This window comes from Coenobita brevimanus, chromosome 77, assembly GCF_032717465.1.
Source record: "Coenobita brevimanus isolate Jiangsu-jjx chromosome 77, ASM3271746v2, whole genome shotgun sequence".
Taxonomy (NCBI): Eukaryota; Metazoa; Arthropoda; class Malacostraca; order Decapoda; family Coenobitidae; genus Coenobita; species Coenobita brevimanus.
The window spans coordinates 3,776,904-3,791,516 of NC_137030.1; the positions used below are offsets into that span (position 1 = coordinate 3,776,904).

Here is a 14,613-nt window from a genome sequence, read left to right on the forward strand (position 1 = left end):
ACCTGCTTGTGCTTTTGTATATCATACTGATTTTATTTCAGAAATCATGATTTTTTTTTTTTTTAAGTTTAATCATTTTAAGATTAGTAATGTGATAGTTTGTTTTGGGGAGGTAAATGCTATGTATATTTATATATTTATATATTTTTTGGGGGGAAGGGGTAAGTCCTGTATATATTCACACATTAAGCATTGAATTTCGAAATGTTTGCAGTAATGTTTGTCACTTACGATATTTTCCTTTATATACCGAGACAGAAACATTACCAATTTATTACAATGATATATATATATATATATTTTTTTTTTTTTTCAAGTGAACACAGTATTTTGATTGTCGTTTTGCCTTTCTGTCAGGATTGAGATGTTTATATTCATTTTGCCATAGGTAGAAATGTGTATATTTTCAGGCACCAACGTATGCTGTCTTTGTCAGTAATATATATTCTTATGGTCAGTTTCCCTTGTAAGTTGTTAGTTTTCTTGTTTCACTTAAATTTCACATTTTTCTTCATGTTATGTAAATAATATTGTATATTTCTATGCTAGGACTGTCGTCACTAACTTCGTCACTGCCTTCTACTTCCTTGCGAATCATAATGCAGTGTATTTGCTAGAACTATCCTCACTAACTACTCGCTATCCTGTCTGTCTTTTGCTTCCATGAAAATCATAATGCTGTGTTGATCAATGCTAGGACTGTCTTCACTAACTATTCACTATCCTTTGTATCCTCTGTGACCCAAAGAATCACAACACTGTATTTTACGCCTGTTGAATGTGTATTTTACGCCTGTTGAATCTCTGTATTGTATTCTGCCTACCGTCGTACTGATTTACTTTCCTGAATGAGATCCCAGGGTCTGTTTGGGATATACAGTACTCATCATAGGTGAAATTTTACCCACGCTTCTCTCCCAGCTTTATGTCCTGCCTTCCGTATTTCCCGTTCCTCAGACGACAGGGATTATTCTTCAGTCGCATACTCTTGTTGTGGCCTTCGTCTCTCTCTCTCTCTCTCTCTCTCTCCGCTTAATCTCGAAGGGGGCAGCCACAAACAAATCGCCTTCAGATTCCTGTCACCTATAAAAATAATTTACGTCATACCTTCCATAAGCACACCCAGCAGAGAGTGTCATCGAACTTTTTCTCACGCTTTTACATTTTCTTTTTTTTTTTTTTAGTACGTGTGTATATTTTTCTTACATTTTTTTTTCGTTAGTACATATATTTTTTCTTTCACTAACGCCTCTTGTGTTTATCTTCCACAGGACATCAACGTTCATCACACTCTCGCTGCTCTACGCCACGCTACTGGTGGTCGTGTGCTTGGGATTCGTGTTGTCAGAGGTCCTTACTCACAATGTTCCCCTCTACTACTACGAGGTGAGTATTGAATGTCTTTGTTGGTGTTGTGGGGAGAGTCTGGGTACTAAATGTTTTTATTGGTGTTAAGGAGAGAGTTTGGGTATTGAATTTTTTTATTGGTGTCAAGAGGAGAGTTCGGGTACCGTATTGAATGTTTTTATTGGTGTTATGGGGAGAGTTCAGGCGTGTGATTTTAAGATAGTGCTTTCTTGTTTTTGTGATCTTGTCCAATTTCAGCGTCGTACAGTAAGTCCTCACTCAAGATTCCTCTCTGCTACTACGAGGTGAGTGTCGAATGCCTTTTTGATGATATGGGGATAGTTAAGACATGTGAAAATATTTGAAGTTAGTACTCCCTGTTTCGATGGTGTTGTGTCATTCGTATCCTCAGAGATCCTCACGTAATGTTTCTCTTTACTGTTACATGGTCATATTAGTGTTTTTTATTAATTTTAGTATCGAATGCCTCTGTTGGTGGTATGGGGAGAGTTAAGACTTGATTTGAAGATAGTATTCCCTTACGTTTGGTAGTCTAGCGTCATTTGAGGTTAATTAATGACCTTCGAGTGAGACTGGACCTTTTTTTGGCACTGTTACTTATGTTGGTGTTTGGAGAGAGGTGAAGTTTTTTATGGCATTGCTGGTGGGGTGTCGTGGTTTCGTATTTTTAGCGATGGACTGTAGGGAGCCTCCTCAGCTAACATCATCATCATCATCGTCATCGTCATCTTCGTCTTCCTTCTCCTCCTCCTCCTCTTCTTCTTCACACCCGGGGTCGGACATTTGAGTGGGTGATGGTAGTGTGACCTTTTATGTGTTCTCATATGTCTGTACACTGTCAAGGTTGCTTACATCTCTCTCTCTCTCTCTCTCTCTCTCTCTCACACACACACACACACACACACACACACACACACACACACACACACACACACACACACACACACACACACACACACACACACACACACACACACACACACACACACACACACACACTTCATACAGACTCCCTCATTCACAACCACACCAATGCACACTACACAAATTTCCACACACATTCCTCGTACACAGTCCCACACTCACAGCTACACCCACTCACACTACACTGATTTACACATGTTCTCCTCACCCAACACCCAGCAAGCCTTCCACACATACACCCGTGCGTGAAGGAATGGGTGGGGGCGTCTCACTTCCCTCCAGTACTTACACAGGCTACACACAAAACACATGAAGATTCCTCTCTCTCTCTCTCTCTCTCTCTCTCTCTCTCTCTCTTTTTCCCCCACTAACTTGTCGGTGATTTTTCGTGATTTTCGTCCATTTGCAGCCAGTTTCCGGTAGCTCAGTGGTAGGAAAAGGGAATATTGCGTCTCTAGAGCCTGTCGAATGCACTCCTTCGTGATTAGCATCGTACTATAGTTTTAAACCATTGGTACACTTGGCCACCGTTCTGGCTGATAGAGATTGGGGAAGGAGGTGCTGTGAAGATGAGGGAAGATGCTGTGAAGATGAGGGAAGGAGGTGCTGTGAAGATGAGGGAATATGCTGTGAAGATGAGGGAAGGAGGTGCTGTGAAGATGAGGGAAGATGCTGTGAAGATGAGGGAAGGAGATGCTGTGAAGATGAGGGAAGGAGGTGCTGTGAAGATGAGGGAAGATGCCGTGAAGATGAGGAGAGGAGATGCTGTGAAGAAGAGGGAAGGAGGTAGGGAGGGGGAGGATTGGTGACCTAGAGGGAAGGATAGGGAAGTAAGGTTATAAGTAAATTTTGATGATCGAGATTAATTTCTTTCAGACATATCATATGTCCGCGTGGTATCCCCCTTCGATTAGGCAAACATGTATTGATCTTTCCTGTCTAGAACTGAATAAAAGAGTGCAGCATGACACTGTCCCCCCCACTCTCTCCCCACTTGCTCACACGCACCGTTCTTCCTCTGCTTCGCTTGGTTTCTTCCTGTCTTTTTCCAGCTTCTTACAGCATCACTATGGGAAAAATTCGTTTATTATTATCATTCCTCATATACGTGGCGTTTGAGATGCGTGACTCTTGTTTTGAAATACGTAAGATTAAACAGGTGCAGTAGGATGACCACTCTCTCTCTCTCTCTCTCTCATTGCACCAGCTGATGGAAGATTTATCGTTGATAGTTTTGGAAGAGGCATTGTTACGGATTTACCATTTAGTAGAAGGGATGAATTTTACATGATGTTTTACCATTAACTCGTGATGTGCTTCCCATTTCCAGTCCTTGGTTTTGGTAGCCAGTGCATAACCAGCTTACGAGCGAAATTCGAAACATTTTCTACCACAGTTTTGTCAATCTGGAAGGGAACGAGATTTTTGTTTCCTAATTATGATTGTTTTCTTTGCCTGGCTGGTATATCCGACACAGGCATCCCAGTTGTGATCCGATTAAATTATGAGATGGTACTGCTGTTTAACTAAAGCTCTGTATATAACATACAAGTAAAGAAAGCCGATATAACATGCTGTAAAGTAATGACCGAAAATTATACAGATACCCTAATAACTTCCTCCAATCGTTGTTTGTAAAAAAATATGTGGTTGTAGAAAGTAATATATCACTGAATTTTGATATAATTATAAAAACGCCACCACCTCCAGTACTACTACTACTACTACTATTACTATTATTACTACTACTACCAATACTACTAATGTTGCTGCAGCTGCTGCAATTATTCCACTCGACTCGCTGAGTGAGAGCGGGTGTTATGTTTAGAGCAGTGTGTGTGTGTGTGTGTGTGTGTTTATAAAACTCTTACATACTTCCTTAGGAATATGATATCGTGCTGTTACAGTTAAATCCCATATTAGTGTGCCGTCTCCCTCACTCTTCCTGTATCTAAGCACCCTCTCTCCTCCACCCCCTCCCTCCCACTCACTCCTGATCCATGCCCCTTCACACCCTCGCACGCTCGAGATGCGTCAATTTCAAACGAGCCAAAATTCACTACACGGAGGGAATGAGCGTTTGCAGTGCTGAACGTACAGTCGCAGAAACAATTATCTTCCCAGTTCCGTCTGAAGAAAATGTACAACAGGCGAAATACAGTGAAAACCCCATCTCTACCAGTGCGTGTTTCAGATGCTTCGGTTTTTTCGCTATGTATTCGTCAAGCTTTTGGAAGATAGTAAAAATGCTTGTGTATGTGCCTCTACCCGCCAGAACTGGGCAGCTTTACATCTCAGCGCTCAGAATAAGAGATGTGAATTTTTGACCACGTTGGTGTAAAAAAAAAAAAAAAGAAAAAAAGAAAGAAAGACCAAGTTAGTGGGAAAAAAAAAATGAAAGAGATGTGAATTTTAGACCAAGTTAGTGTTAAAAAAAATGAAGGGATGGGATTTTTAGACCAAGTTAATGTTTAAAAAATTGAAGGGATGTGAATTTTAGGCAAAGATGGTGTTAAAGAAATGAAGGGATGTGAATTTTAGGCCAAGTTAGTGTTCAAAAAAATTTAAGGGATTGAATTTTAGACCAAGGTTGTGTAAAAAAAAAAAAAAAGTGAAGGGATGTGAATTATAGGCCAAGTTAAAGTGGAAAAAGTCACGTGAATTTTAGGCCGTTAAAGTGAAATAATAATAATAATAATAATAATAATGTGAACTGTAGGGCAGGTTCAAGTGAAAAGAGTATAGTAATCCTTGCGTTCAGGAAGCAGAAAGATACAAAGCACTTAAGGTAACCCGTCCATTTAGAGACTTTTTATTTATTTATTTATTTATTTATTTATTTTATTATTATTTTTTTTTTTTGTTGCTACCTCCAGACTATTTTGCTTCGCTCTTCCCAGCAGTGCAGGAATTAACAAAGGCTACACGCTCCACTCCCTCCCAAATTCGAAAAATGTGTCCTAAGCTGAATAACGATGTCTGGAGATGGCTAAGTATATATATATATATATATATATATATATATATATATATATATATATATATATATATATAAATTAAGCTGAATAAAGATGTCTTGAGATAACAAAGTATATAAAGAAAAATGTAAGCTGAATAAAGATGTCTGGAGGTAACTAAGTATATAAAAAAATGTAAGCTGAATAAAGATGTCTGGAGATGGCTAAGCACGTAAAAAATGCATCGTCGCACTGAAGGGGTTAAATGTTGAGGTGTGAGTTGGTGGGAAAAACACATGAAATGGCGGGGATTGGTCATCTCCCTTTATTGTAAGCACTTGGTAGGATATGTGAGAGAGAGAGAGAGAGAGAGAGAGTTGTACCAGCTGTGACTCATTCTTAGCTGAATAAAATCGTTTGGGTTTTGCTGGAGTGGAATGCTAGAGTTATCCCTGCCGTGAGAAGGTTATTATTATTTTTATTTTCTATTTCAGTATTACCACTCAGGCTCGTATAGTCGCGCAGCTGAATAAAATCGTCAGACATAAGCAAGAATAGAATGCTAGAGTTATCGTGTTCATGAGGGGGTTAATGGTACTACAGTCTTTTCACCTTAACTTGGCCCTGAATTTCGTCCATTGCAAACTTATATCACATAGCTCAGTGGCAGAATAATAATAACAAAAATAATAATGATAATAAAAATAATAATAATAATGCTGCCTAGTTACAGCCTTGCCATAGCACTTCTTCGTGATTAGCACCTTTTCATAGTGTTAATCTCTTGTTAGAACTCAGGATTCATCATGGAGAGATGGCAATTTTAGGCCAAGTTAGAGTAAAAGGAGTATAGTATTAACGAATAAAATCGTCTGGCGTTAGATACAATAATGAGTAAATCCAAGTATGAGAGGGGGATGGTGTGTGTGTGTGTGTGTGTGTCCTGCATGACCTTTAGGCGGATTGCAAACCACTGGCCTTTCAGTTTCTCTCTCTCTCTCTCTCTCTCTCGCTCGCCATTTTGCTTTATAAACTTTTCAGTACGTTCTTACACACACACACACACACACACACACACACACACACACACACAGACACACACACACACACACACACACCGGTATATTTATTTCCATTATAGTCATCGTACTGAAAGATCCTGAGAGAGAGAGAGAAAAATGGGGTAAAGCAGGAAAGAACATTTTAGTTAGGAAAAAGAGAGGGGGAGAAGGAAGGAAATATTTAGGATAGATTAGGAGAGACAGAGGACGTTTGTGTGTGTGTGTGTGTGTGTGTGTGTGTGTGTGTGTGTGTGTGTGTGTGTGTGTGTGTGTGTGTGTGTGTGTGTGTGAAGGAGAGGAGGAGGAATGAATGAAGTATAGATTGAGGGAGAGGAAGGGAGATGAATGAAGTATTTAAGAAAGAGAGAACTCTTAAAGCCATTCCTCTGCTACAGGAAGAGATAGAGGACACTTAAAGGGGGGGGGGGAGGTAGCAGGAGTAAGAGGGTAGTTGTAGGAATAGAGTGGTAATGGAAAGTGGAAAAAGGAAGAAGAAGATGAGAGAGAGAGAGGGGGGGGGGAGAGAGAGAGGAGTGCATGTTATCCACTTAAGAGGCTCTCATACAGTCATCCAGTGTTCCTTTACTACTCTACTGAGAGAGAGAGAGAGAAATGGTAAATACAGAGTGGATCATATATAATGTTAATCTTCCTCTCCACTGGGTGATTTCTCGTGTGTTGCTGGGGTTCAGCCAGCTTTATCAGTGTCTATCCTGCATCATTTACTTGTGCTCTTCTCACACTGCCACATCCACAGTTACACCCGCACCAGCAGATTGAGCCATCCCTACGGCACATAAGATACCGTCCAGTTTCTAGTGTAGTGTTATATGGACTAGCCTGTATATTTCCTTAACTACCAGCTGTCTCCCTGAAGCTGAATGATATCCTCTTTTGGCAGCAAGAATACAATTACTGGAGATGTTCTAGGTCAGCCTCTTTTTCAAACTACTCACTAATACACATTCCCTCATAATACTCCCTTATAATACTCCCTCTTAATAATCCCTCATAATACTCCAACATTATACTCCCTCATAATGCTCCCTTGTAATGCTTCCTCATAATACTCCAACATAATACTCCCTCATAATACTCCCCTATAATATTTCTAACCCTATAATATTCCCTCATACTACTCCCTTATAATACTCCCCCATAATACTCCCATGTAATACTCCCTCATAATACTCCCTCTTAATACTCCATCATCATACTCCCTCATAATACTCTGCTAACTAGTTCTTTGTCTCCTTTTTCTCCTTTCAACCACTCCACTCTCATACTCCCTCCTTCAGGTAGCTACTTCCCACCTTAATTGGTTGAAAAGAGGAAAGGGAAGTCAAAGTGGAGAGGTCAGATGGAGAGTACATGAGGGAGGACGATGTGTTGTGGAGAAATGGATCTTTACTGAGTAGGGTTAGAAATAATAGTCTAAAAAGATTCTTTCTGCATAGCCACTCTTCACAGAATTTAATGTCAAGCAGTAGATCGATATATTGAGAGAGAAGGAAAGATTTAGTTATATGCTGTAGATAGATACATGGATAGGTAGACAGATAAGTAAGTGCATAGATTTACTGTCCCTCCACCTTAGGCTTGGACTACATCTTCGTTTGTTAACTACCCTTCTTTCATACTCTGCAGTCTCTGTATATGGCAGTGATGGTGTAGGTATATGTTATGTACTCTCCTCTTTAATTGCTGAGAGGCTGGCCTTATTTTGAGGACTTTGTTGACTTGGAGAGTGCTATTGAATGAGGTGGAGGGGGGAGGGGATGGGGATGGGGGTGGGGAGACTGAGAATGATATGGAGAGATAGTGTGGAGGTTGGAGAGATATATGAGAGAGGGGGAATGTGAGCTGGAGATAGGGCAGTCAGATGGCAGATAACTGGGTGACATGAAAGCGATTCGTTTGTGGTTGCATCCTACGGAATTCAGACGGCTGATGATAGATTGATAGATAAAAGACTCTTTAATAAGTTGTGCCCTGTTACACTTCCTGGCTTCAAGCCAGTGGCCTTTGGGCTGGTTCAAGTTTGTAATTCTTTCATCAGTAGCGTGTTCCCCAATACACTGGACCACAGCCACAGTGAATGAATAAATGATGATTGTGGCAATGTTACTGATACCTTGATAATGGTGTTGATGGCAATATTGATGGTAAATGTTGTGCCACGTAAAGTACTGTCTAAAACTTATCCTGTCCTGTATTCACGCACGCACGCACACACACACACACACACACACACCTAGGTGTGATTATCAATAACAGACTATCTCCGGCTGACCACATCAGCGAGAAGGTGCGGAACATGTATACACTGCTTGCAAATATGAGAATACCATTCACATACATAAATGAAGACATGTTAAGAAGGATAATAACATCATTCATTAGACCAACCCTGGAATATGCATCAGTAGTCTGGAGTCCTCATCTCAAAAAGCACATAGACAAGATTGAAAAAGTTCAAAGGGCCGCTACAAGATGGATACCAAGCCTAAGGGACCTAAGCTACGAAGAAAGACTAAATAAACTGAATCTACCAACACTACAGGAGAGAAGGAAAAGAGGTGACATGATAATGCTATATAAGTGTATATCAGGGAAGGAGAAAATAGACATAAATGATTACTTAACATATGGAGAAGCATCAGCAAGAGGACACTGCAAAAAACTGCATAAGAAGAGAGGTGATAAAGACGTAAGGAAATTCAGTTTCCCAAACAGAGCAATTGATCAATGGAATGCACTACCGAATGAAATAGTGTGTGCCAAAACAATTCACAAATTTAAGGATATGTACGATAAATATTGTTTAAGACACGGGACAGTACGAGCTTGACTCATTCCTGTAAAGATACAATTAGGTAAGGTAAGAACACACACACACACACACACACACATACGTTTCATGGTCAAGAATATGGTTTCTCAAGCTGCCTCTTACCCTCCAGTCAGTATGCTGTGTCTGAGCTAAAAACCATTTTTTTTTTTTTTTTTTTTTTTTTTTTTTTTTAAATGTAAGAAAGAAGGAAGCAAAGGCAAGGAACCTGCAAGATTGTTCCCTCCAAGAAAAAAAACAAAACAACAGAGAGCCAACTTTAAGATCCGTTCATTTTGAGATGCCTGGACACACTGCGTTTGAAAGACTGGAGATCATAGGCAGTATGAAGTACAGACAGAGGGAGACAGTTCCAGAGTTAACCAGTTGCATACATGAAGGACTGGGAGTAATGGTTAACTCTTTCAGCAGAGAATTGGACAGTGAAGGGATGAGAGTTTGTTGCTAGACGGGTTCTGCTCACCTGCCGTAGTGGTGGAGGGATGCAAGCAGACAGTTCAGAGGAGCAGTGACCTTTCAAGTAGGGATAGAAAAGAGATAAAGATGCAACAGTTCGGTGAAGAGACAGAGGCTGAAGGGTGCCAGTTAGGGGAGGAGAGTTAATAAGACGAAACAACACCTTGTTGAGAAAAGCTGTATGTGGGGAGCCTCCTCACACGTGAGTGTTGTACTCTACACAGGGGCGAATAAAACCCATGTATAAGGTCAACAACTGTGCAGGGGTAAAGAGGGCATTGAGGTCAAAACCCTCAGTAGGCAGAGTCACCCACAACTGTCAGGCACAGCACAGTGGTGGAGTACAGGGCTGGAAAACAGAAGAACTACTATTAGATTCTTTGAACAGATGATGTTTAAAGTATTTTCAATATTCCTTAAAGTGGAGATATCTGTGACAGTGATATTGATAAATATGATGATGATAGGCACACTGATAACTAGTGTTCATCTTTATTTTGTCTTTTTCTCATGCATTCTTGTTATTCCCATGTGTATGATGATAGGCATAATGATACCAGTGTTCTTTTTATTTTTTCTTATGGGCATGCTTCATATAACCACAAGGACTCAGTATCTTCCTTATAGTGAATACAGTTTTACTAATGGTCGTGTTGATGAATATGATGAAACAAATGTTTGCCTCTTAATTCTGACTGCTGTTTTTCTTGGCAGGCGTTCTTCACATACCTATACGGGCTCAGCATCCTGTTCCTGCTGTATGTGTTCTGCTACCTGCTCTCTGACTCAGCAAGAAATCCCAAGCCTAAAAAATCTCAGGTCTTTATGGTGAGATTCGTACCCGTTAGGGGGACAAGTTTTGTTTTCAGTTAAGTCTCCTTTTCTGTGTGGAAATTTTGGTTTTGATGTGCGGCATTTCCCACTCTTACACTCTCTCTCATTCTTATACTGTACTGTATTATGAGTCTCTCTCTCTCTCTCTCTCTCTCTCTCTCTCTCTCTCTCTCAGGTTTGTGGTTTTAGGCTTCCTTTGAATACTTTTATTTCTATTTTTGTGTTGATTGCAAATTTAAGTTCATGCTTTTTTTTATATAAGCACTAAGAAGCCATTTTCTGTTTTACAAGTACTCAAAGATATGATATATACCTGTATATTTTAATTTATGCAGAATATATAGGACCTTACAGGATTAAGGCATCTGGAAATAGATAGTTGGTTATTTGTGTAAAAATTTGTACTGTATCTTATAGCAGTTTGCTTATACTGTGGTTTATACATTTTTATATTTCAGAGTCTATATATGTTCTGACAGATAATAGAATTTACTGACTGTACGGGTGACAGTTTATGTTAGTACCTTTATGTTGACAAACTTACACTGACAGACTACATGTGTAATGACTGTCCTCTTTCAGTTGGTGTTCCTTCACATTATGCATGTTGAAAATCCATTGTCGGTTTATTTCGTGAACTGTGATACAGGCCATTTGCAGCTTGAACCCTACTTGAGGGGATAGTTAGTGTATTTTCAGCATATTCCTGCAAAAAATTTAAATAACAAATTGCTTATGATAGCTTGTAATCCTTTGAATCTGATGGCACCTGTTTAGCTTACAGTGTTCTCGCTAGCTACATCCAGACTGTTTTCATCAGCTTTGGAAAGGTCTCAAGGAGTGAATGGCTAAATGAAGTCACAGTGTAACTTTTTTTTTTATGCCACGTGAGTTGAATTAAATCATCTGTCACTAGCCAGATTAAGTTAAAATAGATGTCACTGGCTGGAAGTGGTTAAGAAAGTGTAGCCCAGTATGAAATTACATACTGTAATTTGACCTCGACAAAGAAGAAACTCTTTAGGTGTTTCACATATGAAGGTGTGTCTCTTATAATTAGTTTATTGGGTAATAATCTGGTAGGTGGTGGCGACCATCATCCACTCACTTGATGTAGTGCTACCTACCTCTTCCTTAGCCTTTATCATTCTTTTTCTGTGTCTGTCCTCCTCTCTTCCTATTTCTCCCATCTTTCCTGTCACTTCTTATTGCTTTTCTTTCCTTCACAGGTGGCTTTACATTGAGTGACAAGCCAAATGGTTTCCTGTAAGCCAAGAAACCATTTACAACGCTGGGTGGTTACCATATAACCAACCCATACGTGCTCCCTACATGTCAACAAGTGGGTTGGTGGAGGGTTAGTGCCCCTCCCTGTAAAATAGGTAACTTAAAGTCAAGTGGCCACCCCTTACGGGATTATGGCGTCTGGCAATAGATAGATAGATAGATTAACGTGCTGATGGATTTATACCAATACTTCACTTAAAATTGGTCATGATTCACTATAGTGGTGTTTTGAAGTCAGAAATTGTTTTTGGTGCTGATAAACCCTCTTTGGTGAATAAAAACATCTCACATTAAGCATACACTGAAACCTCGATTTAAGGGTCTAAATGGGGAATCAACTTGTCCCATACTTGAAAATGTCTCTTACTTGAAAATCTCCATTGTTTTACCACATATATAGACAGTCTTATGAAATGCAATGATTGTTTCACTTATGTATTTGATTATGAATATTATTTTACAGGTACTGTATAAAGAAACATAGTAATGTGTATAATCTAGACATTATCATTTTTGAATGGTCTTGTCCGTTTGTCAGGTAGAACATGGAGTCCCTTGAATACGAAATCCCTTAAATGGAGGTCCCTTAAATTGAGGTTTGAGTGTACTTTGTTCACTTTAGGCATGAGATTGCCCAGTATCTTGAATGTAGAGCTGTAACAAGGAGGTTATCACAGGATTATGGAACTAGTTATTAAATAAAATGTGCTGTGGAAAGGATGCTGGGCTGTAGTATTGTCTATTCTGCCTTTGAGCAATGGGAAATAGGATGCAAAACAATGAAAATTTGTGCCAAGTTACAGTAGGAATGGTAGCTTCAAATAAAGTAACATTTTGCCTCAACACATCTGGAACTATAGGTGAAGATTGCCTGCACAATGATGATAATGTTGGCAGTTCAAATTCTGGGTGGGAAGATGCAGAAAGTAATGTCGCTTACATAGAGTTTAACCACTTCAGCATACTGACACCTTTTTTATTTTATTCCCAAACCTGCAGAAAATTTTGTTCAGTGTAAGGGACACGTTATACTCATGGTACTCAAACGTGGTGTAAAATTACCACATCTTCATCATGAATGCTGTATTTATAATAATAGATTTATACTCAGATATAGAGCTAGTCATGAAGAAGTGCTGCAGAAAGGATGTAGCTTGTAACATTGTCTTATTGTGCCATTGAGGTATATGAGCTAAAATACAAAGGGACAAAAATCTGGGCCAAGTTAAGGTGAAAGAACTATATTAGAGGCTGTTTGTATCTCCTTTGGTACGAGAGGCCTTTGATAAGCTATGTAAAGTCATTGGAGGTTGCAGGAATATAACGGGGGGGGGGGGTCATGGTACTGAAAGTATGATGTTTCAAAAGTTATGGTTTTATGTTGTGATATTCTGTTCTTTGCTTTTGTTAAGGTACTGTATGAACTAATTTTCCTTATACACCCATTACCAGATATTCTCATATATGGTAATATTCAGTCCTCAAGCACGGATATTTTACCATAAGCCTGGTAGACCAAAGTACACTTCCAGTTTTGGTTTTTGTTTCCATGTTGCCGTAGTTGTATATGGCACACCTTAAATGAATGTTAGTAGCCCTTTAGATGGCAAGGGTAGAATCATCTGGCATCGCTCAAAGTACAAGGTGGTCCATATATAGCACTGTCTCCATTGGGTGATTTCTCATGTGTATTGGGAACAAATCATGCCATGTTATTAATCCATACCCTGCATCATTTATAAATTTCCCACTCCCATTGCCATGCTCATGCCCACACCAGCAGACTGAGTTTTCATGCAACTCATAAGATACCCCCAGATCAGTTTCTAGGGAAGCACTGTTTACTGATCACCCTATGTAGTATTTAAATGGGATTGCGACTCTCAAAAAAATTAATGGTCATTTGTATCAGCGGTGCAATATATTTTTGGTCAGTCACTGTGCATGGAATTTTTGTGTCAGCCTTTTTCCTGATGCAAATGTAAATATTCTTGAACTGCCATTATATGTTATTATACTTGGTTTATGTTTTGGATGGAATCCTGTTGCACTGACATTTTTTACTTTTGTAGGAGCTGCCTACCCTGGGCCAACCACCCTCTGTCTTCTTATGTTCACCACATGTTTACAGCTTGAAAGGTCATTCATATATATGTACATTTTTTTCTGGTTCATTTCTTATTTTCTTTAGTTCAAATTGGTGGCATTATTATTATTTTTTTTTAATCCACCACGTGCTTTTTTTTTTTTCCCCTCTCTATTATAATGATTTTTTTAATCCATCAACTGCTTCCCCCTCCCCAAGTATACTGTACTTTAACATTTGAAGTATTTTGTCACCATCAGCCACTGCCCTTTTTTCCATCATACCTGTATATTTGAATTCTGTTGCGTTGATGACTGTTTACCATCGCAGGGTCGGCACTCAGGACAGTACAATGTGTCAGAGTACGAATATTACGCGTACAGCGAGGTGAGTTGCTGGATGATGCAATAATGGCTGCTACTTCATTACAATAATTTACCCCCCTCCCCCCCTCTCTCTCTCTCTCTCTCTCTCATCCCACACTCCCTTTTCTTATATCTCCTTTATTTTCCCACCCCTCTCCTCCCTCCCTCTCATCTGACCCCTCCCTCCTTCACGTTATCTGATTCTCTCTCTCTCTCTCTCTCTCTCTCTCTCTCCCCCCCTTTTTTTTTTTTTATGTCTTCATGCTTCCTTGCCATCACCAGTGGTGTAGTGCCATTAGAAAAGTGGGAGAATGGGTAATTCACTGATCAATTTTATATATATATATATACTAGAAAGTAGAAGGAATATGTGTTTTATTCATTGTACTCTAATACATGCAAATATACAGTGTAATACTGTTGT

The 14,613-nt window shown here is 39.4% G+C and overlaps 1 protein-coding gene across 1 annotated transcript in view; it reads left to right on the plus strand.

Annotated features, from left to right (window-relative positions):
• The window catches only part of LOC145408477 (proton channel OtopLc-like), a 93,331-nt gene that overhangs the window by 58,071 nt on the left and 20,647 nt on the right, over positions 1 to 14,613 (plus strand). Inside the window, exons 3-5 of the mRNA XM_080279211.1 lie at positions 1,272 to 1,386; positions 10,332 to 10,445; positions 14,155 to 14,211. Coding sequence (XP_080135337.1) covers positions 1,272 to 1,386; positions 10,332 to 10,445; positions 14,155 to 14,211 — 286 coding nt within the window. The remainder of the gene's footprint in view (positions 1 to 1,271; positions 1,387 to 10,331; positions 10,446 to 14,154; positions 14,212 to 14,613) is intronic.